General features: G+C 42.8%; 1 protein-coding gene across 2 annotated transcripts in view; it reads left to right on the top strand.

Annotated features, from left to right (window-relative positions):
- Positions 1–21,274, top strand: part of LOC138589011 (inositol polyphosphate-5-phosphatase A) — a 177,762-nt gene that overhangs the window by 106,283 nt on the left and 50,205 nt on the right. For both annotated transcript variants that reach the window (XM_069659282.1, XM_069659281.1), the window contains exons 7-9: positions 3,931–3,983; positions 5,782–5,901; positions 19,814–19,898. In XM_069659282.1, coding sequence (XP_069515383.1) covers positions 3,931–3,983; positions 5,782–5,901; positions 19,814–19,898 — 258 coding nt within the window. The remainder of the gene's footprint in view (positions 1–3,930; positions 3,984–5,781; positions 5,902–19,813; positions 19,899–21,274) is intronic.

Below are 21,274 nucleotides of genomic sequence, written 5' to 3' on the forward strand. Positions count from 1 at the left end.
GTCTTGACTTTACCGTGTGTGTGTTTGTGTGTGTGTGTGTGTGTGTTGTGAACGTGTGTATTAGGAAGCGGTGAAGCAGCGGGGGTCAATCAGTCATACGTGCAGGAAATGGGGCAATCTGGGAGCGGGTGTCAGGGAAATGATGGATTTTAATGCTGCGATTGTAGTTAATGGCTCTTTAAATTAAATCGAGATTAAACGTCTCTGGCTGCAGTCAGAGTCGTGTCGGCGCGGAGCAGAGTCCATCGCTCTCTTCATCCTGTCCCTCCTCATCCTCCTCACTCTGAGACTTTCTTCTCCAAACTTAACATCAACATACAGAGCAGATCTGATTGTGTTAAGAACAGCTTGTTTATGCCATAACAAGAAAGGGAGGTCCACTCAGTCAGCTTGCATTAAAGAGTTTAGATTCAAACCAATCAAAAAGGATATCAGGAGCTTGGCTGCCCAGGGAGGGAGAGAGACAGAAGCCAAAAGAAACCTGACTTGTATGAACTTCCACCCCGGGGCAGCCAGTCAGCAATCCCAGGTGGGCGGAGTCACCAAACAACAAGGAAGCCAGATAATTCATGCAGAAGACCAATGCAAACCTCCATAACAGAAAGAGAACAGCAGCAGCCAGGGAAGCGCACAATATTTTTTAATGGGCAGTATGGAGACATTTTTCCATCCCATATGTAACACCTATTACAAACACTTCTGACCTGCGCAAAGTTTCTGAAGTTTTCAACCACCTTTACAGCTTTCATCTTACTTTGGAACCAAGAAAGAAAGAACGTTTTTTGATTTCAACAGGGTCGTTTTCGGATGTGATTGACACCTTTATGAAAAACATTTCATAAAGACAAAATCAAAATCAAACAATAACTTGCACATATACAACAAGTTCTTAATGTAAGTTAAAAAGGAGCATATTCATGGAATGATTGGATGTTTCTAACAGTGACCGTAATACTTCTGAATCTGTTTCTGACAGACAGCGACCAACAGGAACCGTTGTACGTTTATGACTCCCTGATATTTGATTCAACAACTGTAAGAGGAAGATATTTAGCCTGTCTGTAGAATTGTGAATTATTCAATATCTAAAACTGTACCTCACATAAGAGACACATTTACAGGTTTGAAGACTGCCGAAAGGGAGGAGCACTGTGTTGCTAATCTAATAAACCGTAGCATTATGAGTTTAATTTGAAAGAGCCCCTACTGTATATAAAGTGTATATGGATACAATGTCAAGAAATGAACAAGAAGCTTTATGCAGACAAATCGGTTACATCCACCTGCCTTAAAAACATAAGATAAGATAAGATCAATCCTTTATTGATCCCAGGGGGGAAATTCAGGTGTTGCAGCAGCACAAGGACAAAACAACAAGTCAGTAAATACAGGATAAAAATAAGAATAGATAAAGAAATAAGAATATAAATAGGAGGTGTATACAGCTGCTATACAAGCAGGAGAAAGTGACAAGTTAAAGTGACAGTAAGGTATGAGCTCTAAAGTTTACGATATTGATGAAACTGATAATTTCATCATTATAAATATAAAGTTCAATGATCGTATTTCTTTTTCACATGATGTGAAATAAGACGTTTTGATTTTGAACTTGATAAACTTATTTGTTTGAGATAAAGTAACTGAAAGATCTTGATTTAGTTCTCTTTTAGTTCTATTTCGACAAACTCTCTGCGTCTGCTCCTCCACTCACTTCATTCTGCTCCCGTTTGTTTCAATCAAATATTTGAAGGTGTATCTGTAACGCTGCAGTGTTACACTCACGTCTGCCTCCATTTGCTCCTTTCAAAGTCACGAGGTTGGGACGGCGAGTTATAATTGGGCCCATACATCCTGCAGGCAGTATGGATTAATTCAAGTATGCTAATGTAATTCAATTTGATACAGTTAATCTTGCACTAATGCAGATTGAAGGATGTGAGGCGCAATCAAATACCTCTTAGCCTTTTAATTTGCATCAGAGTTTTTTAAATAAAATTAGTCAATTTGTAATTATGTGACCTGGTCCTTAATTAGTTTATTCATCAGCACAGTTAACTCCCCATTAGGAGCAGCAGCGAGAGAGAGGCAGCAGGAGAATGAGAACACTCGCAGCATCAATTTGTCTCCTTTAATAAGCAGCTTCACGGTGAATCATGTGCTGTTTGAGAAACATCTCTGCTCTGTGATTGGATAATTAACTCGAGGCTGCTGGGATCTGATCAAACAGCTGCAGAGGAGGTTTCTGCACGCGGAGTCTGAGCTCTGTGTGTTTTATATCGCTCTCACCTGAACACGCTGAAGGTTCAGTTTCTCTGCATTATTAATCAGACATGTTCCAGACAAACTCTTATAATCCTGTTAAGACTGACCTGAAATATAAACCGTGATGGATGCAGAATAACTGACAAAACGTACACAAGCTTTAGAACGCTCAGATTTCAGGGATATGATGCATTCGATGACACTCCCAGGCAGTCGCAGGTGAACCTACCAATAAATCCTTTGCTTGCTGATCATTAAAATACAAAATATTCAATATAAACTGAATCTAACTAAATTGATTTTAGAGGAAGGTAGTTGCCAAGCAGGTATGAAGTTTATAAATCAACTTGTAGCAGTCGATCTTAATCCTTTATAGGTTTTCAATTATTTTATCTTATAACAGAAGTTTCATTTTATATACATTAATTTTTATTATTTAATACAATATAATTTTCTGGATTTATTTTGATGGACTTAAAGTTGTAATCTCAAAGATCTCAGTTTCGTTCTGTTTGGCGGCACCTCTGGCGATAAACAGTAATTGCAGGAGCACACAGGTATCCAGACAGTGCTGCATGTGTGACGTCCACGGTTGGCTCCGGTTGTAACTCTTGATTTTCCTGGCTGACGGTCGCTTTCCTTTTTAGACTGTTTGCTTCATCTGAGCGTCAAGTTTGTTTCTCTTTCTTTGGATTTTCACTTCTTTTTGAAGTTGTATCTGTAGTCATCCATCTTTTCTTTGTTTGTTCAGCCATAGTAGATTACTGTTTACTCGCAGAGAACACTTGCAGAGACCGGAAAAGCAGCCGCTTAGCTCCTCCTTCCCTCTCTAGCAGACCAACCACTGCTGGCTGATGGGAAATGCGTCACTAACTGGGCACCACTTGTGATTTTTTCCCTGAACGTCGCCACAGACACCCAGTCTGTAATAATACTATATACTGCAAATGCAAAGGCTTTCATCAGTGGGCCATAAGCTCAGTCACCATTGTGTTACCTCATTCAGAGACAGATAGAGACTTACAGACATTTATTTACATGAACATCTTCCAGATGATATCTTTAATTTTATCTTTTAATACTGATGAAAGACAGAAACAGTTCTTCCAGATGATTCACCTTCTCACTTTTCTGAACTTGGACTGTTGTTGTTTCAACATGTTATTCCTCGAGCTGTGTTCAGACTAAATGTGAAGCAGATTTTCTGTCTGGCTTGTTTACGTGCAAAATCAACAAAGATGCATCTGGTGAGACGCCATTCTTGAGACAGACATTCACACTGCGCTGAGATTCTCCTGCCATTGAATCTGAAAATTGCTTAAAAAAATAATTTTAAAAGCTGTTTCATGTCTCATCTTGACGACGGACCTGACAAAGCATGAACTCAGACTTTTTATGAACCTGCATCATGATGTAGTTATTTCAGCAGCCTGTTTATTGTTATTAAATGTCAGTCACATCTGTTTGTTTTGGGTTCAGAGCGCTGTAGTAAGACAGATTTGCAGCAGACGTTAACCTGTAAACCTGCAACTAAACATAAATGAGTCCTCCTTCAAACTCTTACAAATAACATGCAATAAAAATGAGCTTTCCCTTTAGTCCAAACACACATTTACAGTTGTCAAATCCTACATTTGAAATGCTAAATTGAGTCTGTTTGTTCTGCAGTGCAAGTGGTCCAGAAAGGGATTCATCAGGACTCGGTGGGCCCTGCCTGACTGGTGAGTTTCTTTTTACTACAATGACACACCTCACCTCGTCTCTGCTCGTCTCTGCTCGTCGAATCATTCAGACTGTATCACTGTGATCAGAGATGGAGATCAGACCATGTCACGTCTAACTCTCCTGCTGCTTGTGTCTGAGTCCTCTACGGACTGCGTGCCGTAGAAACCAGCAGGGATTTGATTAGACGTAACCACGTTAGACAAGCAGCTCCATATGACAGATGACAAAAAACATTACATGCAATTGAACCTGTGTGGGATGAATACAAACGCTGGCTTCCAGTGTGCAGAGCAGGGGATCAGAGGGGGGAGGGGGAGACGGGGATTGTAATCTAATAGAAGGATGACATGAGAACTAAAGAGCTGAAACGGTAAGCATTTAATAGGAGCATGACGTTTGACAGGAGCAGAGAGAGAGAGCGAGAGGGGGGCGATCAGATCAGAGATAGTCAGAGCCGTGCATGTATTTAACTGTTCAGGACGTCTCTGCAGAATAAACCTCTTCAGATAAGAGTGATTCCTGCAGGTCGCTCTGCAGAGCAGCGTGCTAACAGAAACAGCTCAGATAGGATCAGCAGGGAGGCGTTCATCACTCTGCATTGAGATATCTGGCTTTACAGCGACAGGAAGCAGATCAGTGTGTGCATGTAGTGAGACCTGTGGTTAGATGAATTAGAGAATTCACATGAAGGGTCTCTGTTTCACCATCAGGAAAAATGTGATATCGCAGTCAGAGATAAAAACACCTCCTGTGTCTCATTGTTACAGTCTAGCATGCAGAAATCTCTCTGGGGATTTATTCTCATCACATAAGCTCGGAGTCCAATACTGTACGTAGGTTCAGTTTGAACATGAACTCCCTACACATACACTAAATAAGAAATGAGATATTGTGAGAAAGGGTTGTTATTTGCTCATCACGTGCAGGGCAGCAAGAAAATAAGACAGACCTGCACACTTAATGCCACAAAAAGTTAAATAATCACGTTTCAGCACAGTGCTCTTCGTCAGGTGATGGTTAGAAATACCAAACTTCAAAAAACACTGAACCTAAAAAGTAAACCTTGCCGGCATGATCCATTTAGCATCGTAGCTAATTAAAGTAAGCTGCCTGGTATTGAAATATCAGATCAATGAATCATTTCTACACTGAATTACTATGTTATCAAATGCAGTTCAGTGAGTATAATTCTGTAACATCTACCCTTAGAACACACACATACATGGGGTTTATTGAAGGACACAAACAACCGAAACATTAACTGACGACCAACAAAACACAACAACACCAAATCCCTGCTGAGAGGCAGAACCACAGCAGGCCCCGCTTCAGAAGCCTTCGTCTTCAGATGTCACGTCTGGGGGTTTTAAGCATCTGAGACCAGGTGAACCTCATTAGGAGGGGGAAAGGGACAAACGGTGCAGGGAACACATACAGCCTTAACACTAGGCTTAGTCTGAACAGCAGCAGGCTGCAGGTAAAGATACCAGGTGCTGTTTCAGGTGCACATTGATCAGTAACACAGTCAGTTCACCATTTGTTTGTATTATCATGGAGAAGAAGAAATTATTGGTTGCATGGTTTAAAACACAAATATACAAATCCCTTCATGCGACGGTGATCAGCAGGTACAATGAACCCTGTGAGCCAATGAAACTGCACGCATGGTCCTACATCATTTAGTTCATTCACTCTTATCAGTTGCCAATGGTTACTGTATTAAAGTTAATTAATTTAGAAGCATCAAATGTTCTGGTTGAATCAGGTCACTCACTATGTGTTTCTTTCATTCAGTGCCTTTGATCTGGTCAACATCCACCTTTTCCACGATGCTTCCAACCTGGTGGCCTGGGAGAAGAGCCCCTCTGTGTACTCTGGGACCAGGCAGAAGGCGCTGGGCTACGTCTTAGACAGGTACTGTACACACCTCGATCACCTCACTGTCTCTCTGGGGTTTCATCCATGGTTACATCTATTCCATGTTTCTTTTGATTAAGATATGACCATAAACCTGCAAATTATTCAACTTCACCTTCAACTTTTTAAGACGATTAACATAAAGATTGTTGCTATAATTACAATACAACTGTTCATATGGTGATGGAGGCTCAGAGTGAGACAGCAGCAGAGGATTTCAGTCCCAGACCAGTGGGATTATATCTGTCTGTAAAGTTGGGCTCTTACTCACTACACGGTCTGTGGACTCTCTTTAATCTGTTCTTTTTCTCTCCCTCTCTCTAACTCCTCCTTCTGTAAACTGTGTGATCCGACATTTATTCATTATTCTCCCACTTCTAGAAGGCTACAGGAATTGAATGATTGGCCATTTGGGCCGTTTGTCTAATATTTAGATCAAAGAAATCTCAAACATACCGTCCACATTGTCCTGTAGGCAAAAGTCGCGGCCACCAAAGAATGACGTTTTTATTTACTTAAACGTTGCATAGATAATTTTGCTCCCCAAAGGATGAATCCTATGTTCTTGACATTAACTGAGTGCATTCATGCTCCTCAGATTTACATTGTAACATTTAATGTAGATGTTGAGAGTCCATGGAGGATGAACACTGAAGTTTTGATTACTTCATTGACGGTTTCAGTTGTGCAAATATCAAGTCAGAACTTCCACTTGAAAACAAGTACACATTGGTACGTTTTTTTGAAGGATGAATCCTCCTTTGATTGCCATGAAATTCACTGAATACATAAATACGGCCCAGAGGAGGAGGCCTTTTAAGTTTGGACAGTCGATGAGCTAAGACTTTTTTCACCACTTATCAATAATTACTGTAGATATTCCGAGTCCACAGCGGATGAACCCTAAAGTATTTGGTGTCCCCCTGATTGTTCTTGTTGCATCATCATAAAGCTGAAATTTAACAAGATGCAAACAAATGATTGACCTCATTTAACATCAGGTCTGCAGAGACTAAAGTTTTGGTGACCCCATAATCAGTTAAAAAAAAGGGCACTACTACTTACTACTATGATTTACTGCACTCATGCTCCCCAGAGGATGAGCCCTCTCCTCCATGAAGCAGCAGCCCAGATCCCTGATGTATTTCTCAGTGTTTATCGAGTAGATAAGAAAAACGATGTAGATATTCAGAGTCCCTAGATGATGATGAAGTTTTTGTTGACCCACTTACAGTCTCTGTCGCACCACCATCAGATCAAAATGAACAATTCTACTCTAGTAGTTTAACTTATAATCTAATAGGCAGGTTGTCCTGCCATTTGCACATTCATGCTCCCATGAGGATCAACAGATTCACCTTCTTTAATCACACTGAAATAAAGACATGTTCACCCTGCACTGTGTAAAGCCTCTCTCCAAACAGGCCGTGGCGTCTGTTCACAGGCCACGCTCACATGATTTATGTGATATCCATTTGCAGCGCAGCAGAATGAGAGAGTGCACGGAGCGACCTCTGCTCCCTACCTGAGCACGCTAACACAGAATAAAAGCCTCGCAGCAGGTGACCTCCCATTCAAACGGCATCAGAATGCACGACATGCCCCCCCCGCCCGCCGCCTCCACTTTGAATAAGTACATGCACATACGTGGCATTCATTATCTCCATGAAATATGAGGCTAAAGTATCTACGAGGTCATATTTCACCTGTGCTTGATTCTTGATTTGATGAAAGAGCGGTCCGCCCTTCCTGGACGGGAAGTTTTCAGAATATGGCAGCTTTAGCTTTTTTTATCACCTGGATTTACTGACATAATGAAGTTTCTAAAGGGCCTTACATTCAAGTGTTGTCTTTGTGTTTCCTCTGCTTCCATCGTGCTCTTTCACTTGATTTATTTTTAAAGGTTCCTTGTAAACACACCTAAATAGCGGAGATTTAGTTGGGTGTCTGAGGGGGCTGAATAGAAGCCGTGTTGGCTGAGTGGCAGTTTCCACGCTCCCTCTTTCTAAATCCCCTTGTGCTCTGAATGGTAACCCTGTTGTTACTTCTGGGCCATATCATTTAAAGGTTCCTTTTTTGACAGGGGTGGGGATGTGAGACAAGGTGGTGGTGGTGGTGGGGTGGTCGCTATATGTTCCTGGTATTCCCTGCTCGGGGTACAGGGGTGGGGTGGTGGTGGCATCGCGCCTCACTCGCTCACTTTAGGGGAAAGCGTCGGGCGCAGATCCGGAGCACCGGAGTGAGAAAAAGCTGGCGGTGCAGAGGAGAGGGAGGAGGAGCACAAAGGGTGCTCGGGCTCTGTAAAGGGCAGTGAATAATGGGTCGGTCCTTTCACAGAGGCTGCTAACCTTTTGGCAGCCACCAGCAAACTCCATTCTCCTCCGCCGATCCTGGAGGACAATGTGCCCGGGCCGGGCTTTGAATGAAGCGCTACCACCAACAGTGTTCCCATTCAGCGGCTGGTTGGGAACCATCTTTTTGGCCATTGTCCTGACTCTGACTCCTACCCCCAGAAAGCAGAGCAGGAAAAGGGGACAGGGGGAATATCTAAAGCCAAACTCCCCCTCCTCCCCTCTCCTCTCTCCTCTCTGAGCTCTAATCTCTCATTGCTGGATGGAAGTGGAGAGGAGGGGGCTGCTGAACACACCACCAGCTGAGTTCCATGAGGAGCCTGATCACAGCAGTGCTGGGGACGGAGCTCTGCAGCCGGGCTTCAAACTTCCACCTTATCTGGGGCCCAGGCCTCATAATGCAGCTTACGGCCCATTGAGAAGACATCTGATAAGCCTTTTCCTCTGTGGCCCTTTTAACTGCTAAACGGTGTTTATCTCCAAAGTGCTTCAAGGCCTCGGGGGAACAATGCTGAGAAGGAACAGCGTTTAGCCGGCCAGACCTCACTATTGAGTCACATCAAAAACGCTGTGCTCTATAGCCTGCGCTGATGTGTGGGCCACTTCCATGAGAGCTCTGCTGGAAATGCATCCCCTGCCTGTTTTCCTGTGCTTTGATAACTCGCATGTGCTCAGGCCTGCGTCGAGCGTTATTTACCTTGTGACTCAGCTTCGCCTTCATGTGGAGAATCATTGTTATTAATATTGTTTTAATCTGCAGACAATGTAAAATATGTTTCTGGGATATTTAAACCAGGGACCTATTTTAGAGTATTTTAAGTATTGAGAGGTCTAAATAATTAAAACGTTTTAGAGTGGCTCCAGTAGATGTGTTCAACCTGCAGCTGTAAAACAGGAAGGAATTGCTTGCAAATTGATCCTCAAGAGACAAACGCACCTGATCAAAAGTTGTTGTTTCCACTGACAGGCTCAGATTGTTATTCTAAGTGTGTGACAACATCACAGAAAGGATCCCTACAGAGATAGACCTTTTTGTTACAGAGGAAGATGATTGTTTTAACCACAAACAGACGTTACATCGCTATCTGCAAACACACCAGACTCCATTCACAAAAACAGTGATTTTTTACCTCGCAGAACACAGGAGCTTCTGGTCTCCTATGTCCTTCATTCATTAGTTTGTTTATGTTATTACATTGTTTTTTAGGAAACAGATTTATCCTTTGGACACAATAGGTCATAATACAAGACAAACAAACTGACTGATCTGGGCAACGAAGGACCAGCAGCTCCTGTGTTTTTCAAGGTAAAATCAGCTAAAATCTCAATGGAGTCTGGTGTGTTTGCAGAGAGCAATGTGACGTCTGTTTGTGGTTCTAAAAATCATCTTCCTCTGTAACAAAAAGGTCTATCTCTGTAGGGATCCTTTCTGTAATGTTGTCACACACTTAGAATAACAACCTGAGCCTGTACGTGGAAACAGCAAGAACTTTTAGAGGACGCACTTTGATCCATCAAGGATTATGTTGCAGCCATTACAGCCTGTTTCAATGTAAAAAAATAAAGCCTAGTTTTGAGTTTCCCTGAAAAATATAAATTAAAAGTATCCTCCACAAATTGCTTTAAAGGGACAAGAAGTGTGAATGTTGTGAAAAAGTCAGCTTTTTTATTATCTGATGTGCTGCACAAGCTGAGGCCTCTCCAAAGGATAAAAACATGGCTGCTAAATGAGACCATGAAATGATAGCATGAGATAAAATCAACATTTTTCTTCGTCTTCCTTAAAAAAAAAAATCCTCTTTGTGTATGTGAGTTTGTTTCTTTTTTCCAGCCCCCATTCAGAGCGGCTGGTCCGGTTCAGGGGAGAACAGTTTTACATTACAACTGTGAAATCCTGGCATAAAGGCGTCCTTTGTGGCCCTCCATTATTTTCACACAAATATAGTCCATTGTCACCGTGCTGAAGTTAATTTGATCAACATTGGGGACATTTAACTGTTTTGTTCGCTGAAAAGACTTGTTTCATGCTCATTTTCGGGCCATTGAAAAGCAATGATTGGCAGAAAAATAATGTTGCCGTTAACAATTCAAAGCAATTAGTTTCCCATGGGGAGGCAGTGGGCCGCACTGGCCACCACACAGCGATGCTTTGTCATTTTATGGACGGTCATCAGTCAACTGTCAGAGCGTCTCAAAGAGCCCTCCAATCTAAATGTTTCCCTTTAGGCTTTTCCCAGAACAACGGGCTGAAAGAGCAGAGGGAGGCCGGCCGCTGCCAGCCAATAGACATGTTGAGCTGCAGGAGGGAGGACTGGATAATCACAGGAGATCCTCCATAATGCCAGAATGAATTTATTAAACAGAGCACTGAGTGTGTGTGTGTTTGTGTGTGTGTGTGTGTGTGTGTGTGTGTGTGTGTGTGTGTGTGTGTGTGTGTGTGTGGTGTGTGTGTGCACGTGGGTGTGTGTGTGTGTGTCATAATTTTCATTGCAACTTCCTCGTCTGGTGTGTCCAAGGCAGACTCATGTTTAGGTCTTCTTTAGTGTGCTTAAACATACAGCAGCTACATATATATGTGTTACATCCTTGTTACTGTGTGTGTGTGTGTGTGTGTGTGTGTGTGTGTGTGTGTGTGTGTGTGTGTGTGTGTGTGTGTGTGTGTGTGTGTGTGTGTGTGTGTGTGTGTGTGTGTGTGAGACTCTGAACTGCCTTCTCACCCTGGGAGGCCTGCAGGAGCAGAGGTTAATCTTCCCCAATGTCCCTCTGCTCATAGTAGGCCTGTTTATTTCTCACACACACACGCACACACACACACACACGCACGCACGCACACGCACGCACACACACACACAAGCACACCATGCTCCAGCAGTCCTTGAGGGGGGGGTGTATCTGTTATCGTAGTTTTTCTTGTACGTTAACTTTGGATCAATAATCTTAATTTTTCAGACTCGTATCAAATCGTCACACTCTGTTTATTCGGACACACGTTTGACTCTCACCTCTGTGTTACCATGGTAATGAGGTTCACTTGTGTCCCACCAAACATGGCCGCACGGAGTGGTCAGACAACAGGATATGGGAAACAAAATGTGATGTGTTTCTGGAGACTTAAACATTAGAAGAATACATACACCTTTTTCAATGATAAAATACAGGGTTTTGTTTTGCTCTGTAGACACAGACGTGGGCCACACACTGTTTTTCACTTTTTCGAAGTACTTTTGAGTTCATTCTTACCACGGCGGCTCGATTTTGGAAAAAAAACATAACTTTTTGTTCTGGATATTTATTTCAATTTAAAAGAATACACCAGATAAAGTGATACATGTGTTTTCATGTCCATATAAACAATTAACAATCATACTTTATATTATTTGTGTCTTTTAAGTCTATTTTCTTTAAACAAAACAAAACAAACCCTCTCCTGCTTTCATCACTCTGGGTTCAAACTCTGACACCTGCATGAAAGTGTCAGCTCGGTGATGGTAACTTTTTTAAACAAAAGCTCATCGTCTCCTACTTCCTGTCAGCACACACAACCTCACCCCATGTGTGCTGCAGGTGTAGCTGCTAAAGGTAGATAATCTGCGGCACGTCCGCTCTGTGAACGGTGCATTTATGTGGCCACAGCGTTAACCAGCACCGGGAGGTGCCCCTGATAACGGGAATACTCTCACTTGGAAGCTCCCTCTCATAACGGAGCGTCTGCCACCCCGCAGACATGATCTGTGACGACAGCAGCGGCAGCGTGTCGAACTTGTTTACAGTTTACAGGCAGGTGACGAACAGGCTCACTCTGAGCTGCACTCAGGTGATATCAGACAGACTTTCCTGTAGATTCGTCATGAAAAACAATACAGTAGCAGCTCCACGTGTTTCAGTTAATTTGCTTCACCATCGCTCGTCCTGCGATGTGACTTTTGCACATGCACACATTACAATTGCAAAGTTAAACGATATATTGTTCAGCCCTAATTCTCAAAGTTTGTATTTGTTACTCCCTGAGTGTTAAATGCTCCTTGCATGCAAAGACTTTTTTATTTAAACACGTAAGTGTTCATTCCTTCTCTCAGAATGCACGTGGTCGTGCTCTGATGTTTGCAGGAACTGTGATAAAAACAGTACAGATCCTCTTCTGATGCATTAACTCAGATTTATACATATGTTGCTGTGTTCTTTATACTATAACAATGGATATTTCAACATATAGAATTGCAACCCCTGCATTGTTATATTTTATCACCAGATTCTTTCCAACACATAACCCTAACAATAAAGACATTATTGTACAACTAGATTCTGATGCACGGCCTCTTAAACATTATGTAATAATGCAGGAGCCAGTTGTTACCTCAGTGGTGCACACTTCTACACACATCTGCATGAAATCAAACGACCACAAACCGATGATCACACAGTGATGTTGGGGGATGTTGGGGGATGTTGGGGGATGTTGGGGGATGTAGGAGGATGTTGGGGCTCTTTGGGGCTCTGGATGTCTTATGGCACGGGACAGTTGCTCGCTCCTCCCGACAGGTAATCCTGTCCTGAGTTCAGGTCCGATATTCAGTTCCAGACTTGGAGTTGCATGGAGCAACGACTCAGCAGACGCCTCTCTTCCTCTTATCCGCTCCTCACATTCTCTCGTACGTTGGCACCTTTAGGCCCCTCCCCATCTTGAGTTGACTTATCCGTTAACCTCTGTGTGACCGCAGCAGCGTCCTCGCTCCCCCTCACTCTCTCCTGCGTGGTTTTCTTGGTGGGGTTGGGCGTCACTGAGGAGCTCTGCTGCTAACAGGCGGGACGAGGGGAAGGCCGTCCTGCAGTGTCAAAGGTCCTGTCAGGGGCCACCCCCGACCCTTTCACACAGACGTCACCCAGCACATTCTTCACAATGTTAACATTCTCCCAAATTCTCAACATTTACTTACAATGGACGACTGCGCTCAGCCCGCCTATTGTGCGCTGAGTCCAGTCTGAACGCTCAACTTATGGTAAGTCATCTTGTCAATATAATCATGACATGGCCCCCCGTTGCACCCTCATAATCTCATATAGACTGTCTATTACGGCTCAGTTTAGCTGTCAATCACGGCGTGTAATCTGGAGAGGAGTCGGTGAGGGACTGAGGCCTCTGGGAGGAGAGAGATTTAGGAGCAGGCAGGTGTTTCTGAGTCTCTGAGTGTTGTCTGTGGGGACGAGATGCTGCCTCTCAAACTGTTGGGCACAGGTGTTTTTCTGCAGGGTTATGAGAGTAAGCTTTTAGATGAGGAAGTATAACGCCAAACCTTAGAAGGTCAGAAGGTTTAAATGAGAGTTCCTACAGAGGTGACTGGCGAGTTCAACTTTCTCTATCAGAGCTACAAAGTTTTGGAACTCAGGACCGAGTTATGTAAGAGAGTGCTGCAGTTATACAGATTTTAATCATGTACCCACCACACATAAACACAAACAGCTTTTGTGTTTTAATCTTCCAGACTCGGATGTGCGGAAAGAAAAGATAAAGTTTTGCTTGCTCGGTTGCCTTTTTGCTTTAGTGGAAGGATTCTGCCTTTCCTCCTCTCACACTGAGTCAGTTTGTCCTGCATGGATCCAGAGTAAGTCTGCTGCACGACCAGAGGAAAGTGTGCGTACCTTGCTCATGGTTTTTGACAAACCCCGTAGACTCTCTCTGAGCTGCTGTTTTGTTTTTTCCTCATCCTATGAATTTAGCTCTTTAATATTTCTTAGTAGACATTTTTGGTTTGTTAAATATGTTGTTTTATAATCTTATTTTTATTTCTCTGTACATTGTTTTTGTTAGAGTAGAATGACGTGTGGAGACGTGGATGAGCGTTGCAGTTTCGGGTAAAAAAAAACATCTTTCCCTGCGCAGTATCTTTTACATTTATAAATAAAAACAATGAAAAGACCTTTTGTAGAAGGAAAAACTAAAAATGTTTTGTGCCTTGAATTTCTGCTTTTGCCTCCGTCAGGGCGAACACGACGCTGAACAATCAAGAATTCCCGTGCACAAAATCTGTCCGGAGTAACTTTTATTTTCAATTAATCCATTAAAGGATTATTCATTATTAAAGTTTGATTTATATACAGTATATATTAATTATAATATATATGAACATATACAGTGCAGATTAATAATCCAACACTGATGCTGCATTTTCCAAACTAAACTGCTTCTGATGATGTTACACGTTATAATTGTTTAATCACTCAGTATCTTGAAATGATTTTAAACAATGAAACTCTCAGGTTGCAAATAAAAGTACTTTGTTTCACTGTAACGGTATGAATTTGCACTAAATAACATTTAAATGTCCGTAAGCCTGATTTCATGAGTTTGGTTGCGGCCTGCCGTCATTTTAACTCTGATGAAACGTTTGCAGTGTGAGAATCAGGAGGAGAGAATGTGCTGCGGTGGCTTTGTGCGGCTGGTTTAAGGAGCCTGGGAGCAGAGTCGGGGGCCGTGTTATAAATTAGCGTCTGACCCCTGTCTTTGTGTGGCCCCTGAGGAAGGCCTGAGGAAGGCCCCTGCCCGCACCGCAGTGAGAACGGCCCCTGTAAGAGCCTCTTTCAGGGTGTCACTGCGCGATGAATGTGCCAGCAGAAGCATGTTTATAGACTGTGTAAAGGAGTGCGTCTTTGTGGGAGAATGTCACTGACACTGTTACAGTTTGCCTGAATGAACTGTGATGACGAGGCTAATGGGGCCCCCCGCCAAGGGTGAGGGTCAGCGTGGGGGGGCCCCCCATGCTTGGGACCCCCCACCCTCAGGCCCTTTTCACGCCCAGTAGCTGTAGCTAATGTTGCAATTCTTCGTTTCCCCTGACAAAGGCCAAGAAAAAAGTCAACTTTCACACCAGCGGGTCACCACGAGTGCTTTAGGAAGCGATCGTGTAAACAGAGCGTTACCTTCTGACCTGCGGCTGATACCTTAGAGAGGCAGACAAAGACGCCCACGGAGGGAATTAGACATGGCTGTTAGCGGGATAAAGCTACAGGACGCAGGGGAGGAAGACCTCCAGGCTCTGCAGAAACACAGCTTCTTTCTAGCAATCAAACATGTCACAGCTACATACATCTATTGTTTCTTTAACACATAACTACGAGGACAGTTTCTAGTGTTCACCTCTATGCTCTTAGGTTTCATGCAGAGCTTCAGATTAACGGTGCAGCTTTAGGACTAAAAGAACTACATTAAGACTCCACTGAAGGAAGTTCCTCTAAATGTCCCCACTTTCTGTCACATCCCAACTTTCTTCTATTATTCCCCGTTCATCTTCCATCTTGCAATGCAAAGTAAGACCACGTTTGGATTTTAGTTTACGTTTGCTCATATTATTCTTCACTCACAGCAGCAGATGTGTTAAATTCTCTGTTAGCTTAGGGAGTTCCCACGCCTGTAACAACTGTAGTGACGCTGTGTGCGGCTAGTTTACTGCCGTCCGTTAGAGCCCAGAGAACAAACTGACCACAAACCCTGTTTGAATAGAGCCCAGTCTCTTAGCACCAGGGTGTCAGGTCATTCATGACATCAGTCCCAGTTATACACAGTAAGATGTGTCGCTGTGATGTCACCAGTTGATTTGTGGACTCGTGTTTGGAAGCTTTGAGTTTTTGTTGTGGCCATGTACTTTGTAAGGTGACCGTTTTTGGACGAGAGGTTGGATACATATTGCGACGTCTCCATCCTGTGTGATGGGTAAAAGTAAAGCTGCGTTCACATTAGTTCATGGAGACCGCAGCAGCAGAGGTAAAGTCTTTTAGGTCAATGAGAGCAGGAAGTTAAATTTGAATGAGGATGCTCGAGAATACTGGTGACTAATGTAGCATTTCAGACATATACTGTCCCGGTCCACCCAGTGAGCCTCACGACCAGCTGTGAGGGAACAAGTTGGACCAGCCGCCCTGGGCCACATGACGCTGCAACAGCTCATTTAGATTTAGGTAACGTCACGATGGCTACTACTTTAACGTCTTATTTACTGTAGGGCTGCAACTCATGACTGTTTCCATAGTTTACTAGTCATCTGTTATTGAAACGATTAATCGATTAATCAGATAACGAATTGCACAGTGACTTATTGTCTCTTATTTAGCTTGATCACCTTTAAATGTAGTTGGAGGTTATTTTGAGCATGTGCTAACTCACAATAAATATTCTTTATTGAAAAATATGTCTTTACTAAACTTTGCTGCTGATTTGGCTCCTACTGATACACAAGAGATAAGGAGGAGAGAAAGAGATGAAGCATTCAAGGTGAGGGACTGGAAATGTCAAACAGCGTGGCTGAAACTTTGGACTGTTAGGAGAGTGATGCGTCAGGTTCTTTCTATGGCACCACAGTTTTTATTAATGTTGAAACCAGTACAAGTCCTTCTATAGTTAGCTTATGTTAGCTAGCTGAGAAGCTAATTTTATCTTTGTGAGTCTGCATCATCCACAAGTCCATCGTTCCTTCCCTTCAGATGCTCGCACATTACCGACGTGCTCTCGTGACGCGCTCACAGATCCTGCAGGCGATCCTGCACGATGTTCTGTCCGCACACAGCAGCAAAAACACACAACGACGTTACTGACTAATTATCAACAATTGCCAACTAATTTTGTTTTCAATTTTCGATGACAATGTCGACTAATCGTTGCAGCCCTACAGTCTTTGAGGGGTAGCAACCTTTATTGCCTGCCTCCACACTTTCTAGTGGATCTGTCCATGAGCAGTAAGAGGAGGCAGGAAATCAAGATCAGATACAAATTACTGTTTTAACAAGTTTAATAAGTAACAAGGCGGAGGTTGCAAAGTGTTTTTAAGATAACACTTTTATTCTTGAAATAATCTGGTTGTTATGATGGAGATGAGATTCCTCTGGGATATTAAGATGATCTCGTTTCTGTTTAATATAATGGGATGTCACAGTAACACACTCTCTATTTAAAATAATAGCTGTTCCCCGCCTCCTTACTCCAGTCACCTTCTCCTCCCCGCCTCTGCCACACACAGAAGAAGTGTTGCTGCTTTACGACAGACCCACCACTAAGAAGAGGCTCCTTCTCTCTTTACGGCCTCATAAATATATTGTTATCAGGCCCGGGAAGTCCACGGAGAGATTTATCCGCGCGGTTAGTGGAGACAGCGAGCCAAGCATCCTGAATCATTAATTACACAAGAGGCTGCGCTGCGTCCACCTTCATTTCCTCCCTGTGCTCCGAGGAAGAGCCTCTTTTAAGTAGGTGATGAGGAAGAGGAGTTAATTATATGTCGCTTAGGTGCTTCTTTTTTATTTAAGCAGTGGGATGCTTTAAAGAGGTTACACAGATTTGGAAGAAGTCCACGACAGAGAGGAGCTATACTCCATGAATCCTCTGACACACTCAGGTTTCAAAAAGAGAAGTGTGTTTGAATCATGAGCGAAAGAAGAGACAGGAACACAACATCACACACTCCAGGGTCTCTTCTGATACACTCCAAATAAGGCCGAAGCGTCGAGTCCTTCAGGTTGTGTGAATCAGTTTCTGACTCTTGGTGTAAACCTGTCGGCCCAGAAAAAAACCTGATGATCCTTTCTTTCTTCAGTAGTTATCTCATATGAACTAGTTTTTCTTTCAGATGTCAATCAATAACTTTTTTAATCCAAATAGGGGCGATTGGTTTTGAACAGCTTGTAGAAACAAGCACAGAAACTACTAACAACAAATAATTAGTGAGTAAGAGTGTAAAGAAAAAGACAACCTGCAGTGCAGATGGAATATTTAAATTAGAGGTTAGTTTGACATGCAGGTAAAATATAACGATGCTGTGATTATGTGTTCTCACCTGTAGAAATACCTTGTTTGGTTGATGAGAGCTGTTTCCTGGGTAGAGCCTTAATCATGTCTGTTTTTGCATTGATATTAATACAACAATATATACAATATATCGTCAACCTGAATCCTGCAGTACGATTATCGATAGGCAGATTTAATTTACAAATTCTGAACAGATTTCTATGTGAGTTTGACTCACCGTGTCACAACTTCATGACTCCCCGCGGGGCGCGTGTGACTTGATCGAGGGTAACATAAACAGGAATTAAGTGGCTGAAGAAGACGGCAGGATAAAAGAAGAAGACGGTGGAATAATGCCAGCCAATCTTTGTGTTTACAGTTGTTCTTTAGTTCTGTACATTAAACTTACAGAGTGAAACATTCCGTGAAACTGACACCAAACTGTAGTGAATGAATACATTAATTCTGCAGCTTTTTAGAGGCATTTTATTGTCTTGAGTTAATCAGATATTATCGTTAGTTTGGCCCCGTTTCATATCATACGTATCGTATTGTGAGGTGATTCCCAGCCCTAATCTATATGGTTTTTGGGCTGTCAAAGTTCATGCGATAATAAAGCATTAACGCACATTGCCTTTAACGCCACTATTTATTTGATGCATGTTCTGTTATTATGGCCCTCCGCCCGCCCCGTACTTTGTGAAATCAGGAAGCGATGCAGCGGTAAAGTAGCAAGCAGAAACAAACCTGCGTGAGCAGAAATGGATAAACAAAAGAGTTTTTTAAATGTTCAACCTCAGAGCCCTGCTCGATGGTTCTCTGGACAAGACAACAGTTATTTGTATTTACTGTCCATGTGAACAGAGTTACCACCGGAGTCTTAAATACCACTTGATGGCCGAGCACACAGCTGATGCAGTTAGTGATTAAACTTTGACTGAAATATTGATTGTCACGCACAATAACCAGGAGAGGAGCAGGTCGTCTCAAGTCCGTTCAATGTCTGATTTAACATTTGCATTCTTACAATCAGCTCCTTGCAGTGACGTCCTGATGAGGTCACGGTTGCAGTATGTGTAAAAGGGGCCTTTGTGATAACATCTTCAGGACTGATCTCTGCAGGGTTTGGATGGTTCACTCTCCCTTTGATCAGAAATCAGAATCAGAAAAGTGAATTTTCTTTGCCACCATTGATTTGTTAATTTGATCGTAGAGTCAGCTGAGATTAACCGTGTAAACTGAAGGCTTCTACTTCAACCCCCTCAGCACAGCAGGTCCTGAAGGAGAACTAAACCTGTTGTAGATACTTTGGGCCTCTGAGCTGTTTCAGTCCCTTAGTGTTTTGTTTTCGTAGTTGCACATAGAAGCTGCAAACATGTTACACATAAGCATTAGATTAGATTTGTGCAGTAGAGTTCAAGGGTCACGAGTTTGTCAGACTTTAATCTCCGTCATTAGCTTCCATTTGTTGAGTAATTGAGTGTCTATTTTCCTGCCTTTATTTTCCCTCTATCATCTCTATCATGCTGACATCATACACTCTGTTCTGTGGGAGGCTTCAACTTGGTGTCAGATATTAGAGAGAGTTCAGACCAGCAGGTGGTGCTACTGCCCTCGTGAACTAAATACCCTGAGGTCAGGGGCATCATCAAATGACAGCTGGAAAAGAAAATAACTAATGATTATTTTTGTCAAGTTTGTATCTTTCAGGATTTTTTATAAATTGTGTATTAATGGGAGTAATGGTTTCCAGCTCCCCAGGTGTTTAAACAGTTTTCATGTTTTGCAGGATCACGGACCAGCGGTATGAGAAGATGCCATATTTTGTCTTTGGGGACTTTAACTTCCGGCTGGACTCGAAGCAGGTCATTGAGGTAAGAGATGAACCTGACTATACATATATATATATAAGTGATGGAAGGATTACTTCATTGATTTAATGTGTGGGGAAATGTTGTTGCTGATGTACTGTTAAACGGGAATTCTGGTATTTTCAAACCTGAGCCCTGTTGTATTCAGATTTTAAGTGTCTGACAATATTATGGAAAGTATTTTATATAGATAGAAACTTTTGTTTAAGAGTAAGATGCTACTTTTTACCCAGAAAGAGCAGTAACATCCCCCTGTTCAAAGCCACCAGACTCCATTTACAAAAACAGTAATTTTACATTGCAGAACTTGGGAGTTGCTGGTGCACCGCTGCATCAGTTAGTTTTTTCTGTTAGTGTCTGACTGGGGTGGTTTAAATTACAAGAATACATTTCACACATTATTTTTCTAACAATTAATAACACAGACAAATGAACCGATCGAGGCAGCAGTACACAAGCAACTGCTGTGTTCTATGACGTAAAATTGCTGTTTTTCTCAATGGAGTCTGGTGTGTTTGCAGAGAGCGATGTAACGTCTGTTTGTGGTTATAAAAATCATCTTCCTCTGTAACAAAAAGGTCTCTCTCTGTAGGGATCCTTTCTGTAATGTTGTCACACACTTAGAATAATAATCTGAGCCTGAGCCGAAGATTGCTGAAGCCTCTTTCACGGCTGTTGTCTGATGCAATCATCTTTCTTTCTGTACCTATTTGTTTCTAGAGAAGTTAGAGAAGTGCCCAAGTTTAAAAATACAGGAATGACCCTTTAAGTACTATAAAGTCCTGCTAATATAACGTGTGTGTATATTAGAGACCCTGCAGTATAGTAAAAGGGGTTTTAGTAGCCCACTGTCTCTTCAGAGTTATGACTCATTAAACGCTTCACTGTTGCCGGCCCAGCTGTGTTTGCCAACTGAGCCTCCAAGTGCATTGTTATGTTATGGTGCCATTCACTGCTCTTTCTCCCTCCCTTCCTCTCCTGCTCCCTCCCTCTCTCCCCTCTTTCCTCCTCCTCCTCCTCCCCTCCTTTTCTTGGTGCAAATGAGGCCAGTGAGAGCCAAGGTAGCGCAGTCATTCAGCATTCTTAATGAGGAGATTGTGGGGGGTGGGGGGTGGGGGGGGTTGTGGCATAACAAGTCATAAAGGCCCACCGCGGACAGACAGTGGTGTCCTATGATAACAGAGTGGGAGAGCCACTTGTTGGTCGATGCTCTCCCTCCTCTGCAGCACAATGGACCCTCGAGTCAGTGGGCCTGTTCAAGGTGTGGGCATTGTCCGGTCCTACCAGAGCCTCATCTAGGGGAGGGGGGGCTCTCTGAAAGGAGGAGTTTTGCTAAAATGACTAAGAAGGAAACATTTCGCAGCTTCTGGCCACCAGGG

This window comes from Semicossyphus pulcher, unplaced genomic scaffold (genome assembly GCF_022749685.1).
Source record: "Semicossyphus pulcher isolate SPU_LCO1_2020_fin unplaced genomic scaffold, fSemPul1.0.p SCAF_12, whole genome shotgun sequence".
NCBI lineage: Eukaryota > Metazoa > Chordata > Actinopteri > Labriformes > Labridae > Semicossyphus > Semicossyphus pulcher.